Genomic DNA, 6,194 nt, shown 5'->3' on the forward strand with positions numbered 1-6,194 from the left:
GGCCACGGCGACGCCATGCACGGCGACGAGAGCGTCAGGACATAGACCGTGTACTTGGCGTGTTTGCCGCGCTCGGTGAAGAACTGCAGCGGGCGGCTTTGGATGGTGACGTCGTCGAGGACCATGGTATGGAGGAGCGCTGAGAAAAGAAAAAGTGACGAATGCGAGAGATCCACCGAGCGCCTTGGACTGACCACTCTGCAACGGCGGGGTCGAAAACATGTACATGCAGAAACGAATGGCGCCAAGAAAGAAGATAGCGTCAGTCACAGTGCACCCGGCGCCGCGCTGTCTCCTAGTCCCCACTGCCATACGTAGTAGGCCACTACAGTGTACTACCAAGTACAGCGACGGCCCTCGGCGACCGGCGACGGCGGGACGCTACCATACGGACGCAACGCACGTTACATTTCTGGGCACTTGGTGGGACGCCACGTCATTCGCCTGCGGTTTGGGTGGCTGCACTGACCTTCAAGCCGGTCTGCGACATTCAAAATCGTATTTATCGGAAATTTCACGTCGACCGACTCTAGCTTGGAATGTCCAAAACTGAACTCAAGGGGTCGCATTGGGCCGTCGCCATTTAGTTGGACTAGGGCAAAACGTGCGTACCGCCGCACTCTAGGCCACGCTATTATAGGAACAAGCGAGCAATGCATTCTTGAAGGTTCGCGTTTTTACAACCCTGGACATCACCGTTCCAGGACATGGACAGGTCCAATATGAATCCGATAAGAATGGTTTTGATTTTCCAGTCCAGTCGAAACATCCGATCGAGCAAGTCGTGCGACTTGACTGCGTTGCGATTTATTGCGCGGCCGAAGGCGCGTAAAATTCCGACGCATATCTCATCTTCCATTCCTCATCTCAGCAATCCAAGACGCGACCCATCATGGAACGCTCCGCTACTCGTCGTCGAACCAGCCAGAGACCATCGCTTCGAAATCGGCGTCGTCGTCTTCGGGTCTTTTTTCTAAGAATCACAACAGCTCGCACTCATTCGCGTGCTTGCGATCTACCTTGTTTCTTTGACGCGTTTCGCGGCTGGCGCGTGGACGCCTTCCGAGTTGATCGTTTGGTCGTCGCGTTTGGTTGCCCGAACGATTGGAGGCAGCGCTTGATGTCGGGGCGGAGTGCATTCGTCGCACATCTACGTCTTGGTTGTCGACTGTATCAAGGCGATAGGGGCGCGTCACCGGAGCCGATCGGCTTCACTTAGCGTCACGTCGTTGCGATGAGTGGAGTAGCACGATAAGAGGAGCTCGACAACGTCCTTGTGGCCACAAAGCTGCACATGCCATTAGTAGCGGCACGGGAAGAATGGCGCGGACACTGGCATAGTAGATCGGAAGGTTGTCGAAGGCGTCGCGCTCACTCCACGCACTGACGCCATCCTGTAGCCGGGACTTGACGACATCAAGTTGTCCGAGCTTGCATGCGACCCAGATGGTCGGCGTCGCTCGCGGTGCAACGTCCCGGGGTGCCAGAAAGGCCAGAAGCGGCGCCGTGTCGGCGATACAAATGCCCTACACGTGTAGTGTGAGTAGTTGTGGAGACGACTCGAGTCGCCACCGTGGTGGAGGCCTCGCACGCACAGCCAAAACGCTGCAAGCTACCGAGAAGATCGTCGACGGCAATGCATAGCCCATACTCGCGCGTCAGCATCGTCGCGATCTCGGCCAGCGGGATCGTGCCCCGGTGGTCCTAGTGACATTTTCGTGCTGCATCGACTCTGTGCGTATATCGTGCTACCGATGCGCATCGCGCCAATGCCAGTGCGAGACGCTCGGTGTTCAAGACATTCGGGTCGTCGTTGTGCTGTCTGAGCAGGAGCCGGCGCCGGTAGACGTGGGCAGACGCACCGCTGCCCATGCTATTGAGACTATACTTAGTCGCCAATCGGCACTCGGTACCATGTACATGTACTACTGCACTAAGGCAAGCGCGGCGTGGTGTTCTACGTCCGGGCAGTATAGGAAGGCCGTTGAAGAGCAGACTGGACACATGGTCGTCACGCTTGAACTAAAAGACGATGTCGATTAGCGCGCCTTGATGACGTGGCAACGCACCCTGCAACGTAAATCGGTTTGTGCAACCGCCTAAGTATTCCGGCTACACCAACCGGCCTTAAAACTTGGTCCCAGGGTTAGTCCTATAGGTTGCTTTCGTTTCAGCAATTTTTGTTTCAAGCTTGTAGACTGACACTAGCATAGCTACCACATGTATGAATGTGTTTCGCGTTCTCTTCGTTGTTACAACGACTTTACATGGGTACTAGTAGGGACTAGCAATCTGCTAGTCTCCTTCTTCATTCGAGCGCCGGGCTGTGGCTGCGTAGGCGGCTTATCTTGCTCTTCTGTCGTCGACCTTGCGGCCGTGAGTGAGGCCCATGACGACGCGCTCCGTTAAGTCCTCCAGGCGACGAGATAACTTCTCACTGCACATAGGCTTGCATAGAGAAAAGCGAGTCCGAGTCGTTGTATGGTAGAGGTCAGGAGGTTAGGAGGTTAAAAGGATGTTTGACTGGGGCTAGAGGCTCCATGTCCACGAGACCCAAGGGAATAATCTCGCTTGACGAGACCCGCTCGTTGGTGGTCTTCGGCGAACGGTTTTTACTGGCTTCTATTTCGCGTCGCAGGAAACAAATGCAATTGTAGGAGGACCAAGGACATGCGTCGGATGAACTCTACGACCTGTTAAAACGAATGGTTTCTAATGCGAGTTTGGAATCATATTGGTACCCGTCGTCAATTGAAAGCAAAGGTATATTGAGGAATCCTACAATATATTGTTCGCCTTGTAGCCACCAAACGTGAGCAGGTGTCGACAGGAACGGGGATCTCGTGCCCCATGCGTCGCTGGACGTCCAGCAAGGGTATATAATGGATGCATCTATTGCACACCAGGCAGCAATGCTCGTCTCTACCGACGCCATGTCGCTTCAAGACCCCGGCGCTCTCCTTGCTTGAACATCCCTTGGGCACGCGGTACCATACTACTTGTCGTTGGTGCTCCTCTTTAAGTCCTCGTAGTATGCACAATACGTCGACTGATACCGGTACCGGTAATAGCGCCGCCCAATGATGAACCTGGATGCCATGTGTTGCACCATGGTCTCCTCCGTGACGTCAGATCCCACGTCCACGTTATGCATGGAGCCGGGAGGGTAGTACCGGTATGTACGAGGACTCCTTGTCTCCTACCATGTCTGGGCATCAAGCTCGCTGCACGTTATATACATTCGAGGAGAACTAGGCAATATCTTGCATCGATTTCGTGTGAGTTTTTGGCGCTGCCTGTGGTTTGCGCGCCTGTCAGCTTGTCGTACCTTCAACGATCCAAGATTCGTGCCGAATCTTGCACTTTACTCGGCGCAGGGTACGTCTGGGCGCGAACCCATCATCCCACCACCTGGTCACACGACAGATCGGTTGTCAGCGCCTGCGAGAAGACACCACTTTTGATTTTTCCAAGCCCACGGCATGATGACGTTTGACAGTGCGACCCTCGGCAGTGCAGAGGCGCTACTCCTTCTCTCCAACAACCTCCTTCTGCTTGGCCCGCTCGTCTTCTCGCTCGGTGCCATGGTCGTGCGCGCGTCGCTCTGTTCCCAAGTCGTCTTGCTCCACTGCGACGCCGACAGTATTGTCTAGCGTTTTGTTATGCGCTTCTTTGTCTCAATGTACTCAGCGTTATCGTCCGTGTTTTCTACCGTGTCTGCCCGAAAGGGAGCTCGATGCCCTTGCTGCCCACGCGTGTAGTACATTGTATGAGCGAGCTCTGGCCTGAAGCCGATGAGCAGCAAGAAGCACGAAGCCCTCATCGCGCCGTCGTCCCGCGAAGGCGCCAGAAGAGAAAAGTCGGCCGAGTGCTACGATCCAACTGGATTCAAAACCGTAGAGACACGCTCGAACCGTTCGTAACCGCTGAGCCCCAATATTGAACTATTGTGAATGGCACCATTTGGTCATGATGTTATCTCACGTGTTGGTGCGCTAGTCCTTCTAGCCATCCTACGCCTCCTACCACCGACCACTGTGTCCTCGTCGCCTCGTCGATCGATTGGCAGAGACAACGACGAGGGTTGAGATCATCGCGGGCGAGGCAGGATGATGATGATGATGATGATGGTGCAGCGGAAAACTATTAACGTTAGGGTAGACTCAACAGTGGTATGGCACCCATGCCTTCATGCACAGCCGATGCAGGTGACGCACGTCGCTCCGTCGCTGGCCCAGCGCGTTGGTTCTTGCGGGTTATGCCCTCTGGTCCCGCTGTCTGCGACCTCGATCGAAGCGACCATGCATTGCCAACGGCTCTGGCGCGGAAAGCGATTCGTTTCTAAGCCGTCGGTGGAAGGCCGACAGGACGAGAAAGAAGCATCTGCACCGATGTATCCATCGCGCGCATGTTGACGCTGGCCACGTCTCTTGGTACCGGTACCAGAGTGGACGCAGCGAGCCACTTTCTGTATGCCGATCGAAGCCAGCACCGACGCGTCGGCCCTGCTCTTCGTCGTAGCGCTCTCGAGCAACTTGCTCGTACTCGGTCCGCTCGTCGTCTCGCTCGGCATGATGGTCCTCCGCGCGTCCATTTGCTCCCAAGTCGTCTTGCTCCAGTACTACGACGCCGACAGTATCGTCTAGCAGCTTGGTCGACCTAGTTACGTTCACGTCTGCGTTTGGTCGATGCCCGTATACTTTGCACCGTCGCGACGACCCAGACCCATCTACCCTTGTTCCTGGGCTTCACTTAATGCATCGTCAGGTATTCGCTTCTCTTTCCTGAGGCAGGGACCTCCACGTCCTCGCACCGTCGGTGCCATGGCTCGTTCATCGACAGCGCAGGGTTCTCCACCGATCAAGAACCATGGCTCCTCTCACTCGCGTCGGCAGAGGCGACGCCTTCTTATCAAGCGGCCGCGGTGACCACGTCGCAGGTCGCAGGTCGACATCGTGGTAGTGGCAGATCGCCGTAAACGAGTCCGTGGGCGGCTGCTGCATCAGCGTCAACTGTCATCGCTACGACCACGAGTGACGGAGACGACCCATCGACGTTGAGACGCCCTCCGTGCAGAGCGCTTCGTCGACCAAAAGGGTCGATCGCATGCCAAAGAGAGACGCGCCTCGCCTTGTACGAGACGCGGGTGGTGTTGTGCAAGGCGCAAGATGGTAGGCAACAAGCATGTGCTTATGTGTCAGTCTTACCCGCGCAGCGACTGGATGTACTTGCGGACCGCGTCGGCGCCGTGCTGCGCGACGGTGAGCTTGTGCTGCGACGCATCGCTCCACGTGAGGACGTCGAGATCCCGTGCGTACAGCACGACGGCCGCAAATTCCTACAAAACGAGGAAAACGATGAAAAATATGAAAAAGTGAAAAATGCCAAAAATTGAAACATCAAAAGCATGGTTCACACTGCGTACCTCCGAGAGCGTAAAGCCTTCGAGGAGCTCGCCTGGCACAAACTGGATCCGGTTGCGTTCGCGTTGCCAGAGGTACAGTTGGTCGGCAATGTTTTCCGGGATCACGGGCGTGTTTTGCACCATCTTGGGGTGCGCGTGCTGCATCAAAAAGTCGTAAATCTACACGACAATATTGTCCATTTCCCAAAACCAACCACAAGAACGGAACCTGCTCGGCCGAAATGCCGTGGATGAGCGCCGACCGAATGCTCTCGCGTGTCAAGAAGCCCACCGCCATGTTCTTGAGCCGAACCTACGCGAGGTATCAGGTTGTGCATGGACAATAATAATGTCTTGAGATGCACGTACAACAATGTCCACAAACACACTCAGCATCGCAATGTGTAGGCTCGACGACGTGTACGCATAGACCTTGAAGTTGGTCTCGACAATGATGCTGAGGTGCGACGCCGACGCGCCGCCGGCCTCGCTCGGACCCTTGGGGACGGTCTATGTATGCATCGATATCCGTCGTGAGCCTGAGATGACGACGAAGCGAGCTACCGCGGCCTGATGAAAGCTCTCAAGCGACTGGTTCATTTGAATCGCGGGCGCGTCTGGCCCGCGAGCCCGCCAAAGATGAGGTTGACGGCCAAGCTCGTCGTGTAAAAGCTACGCCATACATTGATCTGCGGTTTGATCGTCGACATTGATGAAGGTACCGTGTCGCGCGCGAGTTGCTGCGGTACAAGAGACCGAGCTCGACGAGGTCCCCGAGGAGCTGCTGCTG

The 6,194-nt window shown here is 55.8% G+C and overlaps 3 protein-coding genes across 3 annotated transcripts; 1 reads left to right on the forward strand and 2 right to left on the reverse strand.

Moving 5' to 3' along the window:
* Positions 1-838: 838 nt before the first annotated feature.
* On the reverse strand, positions 839-1,872 carry SPRG_13046 (hypothetical protein; the record flags this gene model as incomplete). The annotated part of the gene is made up of 6 exons (XM_012352238.1): positions 839-973; positions 1,020-1,150; positions 1,197-1,288; positions 1,332-1,526; positions 1,573-1,704; positions 1,753-1,872. The coding sequence occupies 6 exons, from the start codon at positions 1,870-1,872 to the stop codon at positions 906-908; spliced, it is 738 nt and encodes a 245-aa protein (XP_012207628.1). The 3' UTR covers positions 839-905.
* A 1,610-nt stretch (positions 1,873-3,482) lies between these two features.
* On the forward strand, positions 3,483-4,646 carry SPRG_13047 (hypothetical protein; the record flags this gene model as incomplete). The annotated part of the gene is made up of 2 exons (XM_012352239.1): positions 3,483-3,642; positions 4,522-4,646. The coding sequence occupies 2 exons, from the start codon at positions 3,483-3,485 to the stop codon at positions 4,644-4,646; spliced, it is 285 nt and encodes a 94-aa protein (XP_012207629.1).
* Positions 4,647-5,149: 503 nt separating this feature from the next.
* SPRG_13048 (hypothetical protein) lies at positions 5,150-6,194 on the reverse strand. The gene is made up of 6 exons (XM_012352240.1): positions 6,127-6,194; positions 5,969-6,076; positions 5,774-5,914; positions 5,634-5,717; positions 5,426-5,584; positions 5,150-5,338 (listed from the first exon to the last, which is right to left on the reverse strand). The coding sequence occupies exons 2-6, from the start codon at positions 6,002-6,004 to the stop codon at positions 5,204-5,206; spliced, it is 555 nt and encodes a 184-aa protein (XP_012207630.1). The 5' UTR covers positions 6,005-6,076; positions 6,127-6,194; the 3' UTR covers positions 5,150-5,203.

The sequence above is a fragment of the Saprolegnia parasitica genome (genome assembly GCF_000151545.1).
Source record: "Saprolegnia parasitica CBS 223.65 unplaced genomic scaffold supercont2.94, whole genome shotgun sequence".
Taxonomy (NCBI): domain Eukaryota; phylum Oomycota; class Saprolegniomycetes; order Saprolegniales; family Saprolegniaceae; genus Saprolegnia; species Saprolegnia parasitica.

Excerpts from the sequence above, each read along its gene's own strand:
- SPRG_13048 (XM_012352240.1), bottom strand. The coding sequence starts at position 6,004 with ATGAACCAGTCGCTTGAGAGCTTTCATCAGGCCGCG. Across the intron at positions 5,915-5,968 it reads AGAGCTTTCATCAGGCCGCG|ACCGTCCCCAAGGGTCCGAG; the intron begins GTAGCTCGCTTC and ends ATGCATACATAG. Across the intron at positions 5,585-5,633 it reads ACGGCATTTCGGCCGAGCAG|ATTTACGACTTTTTGATGCA; the intron begins GTTCCGTTCTTG and ends ATTGTCGTGTAG.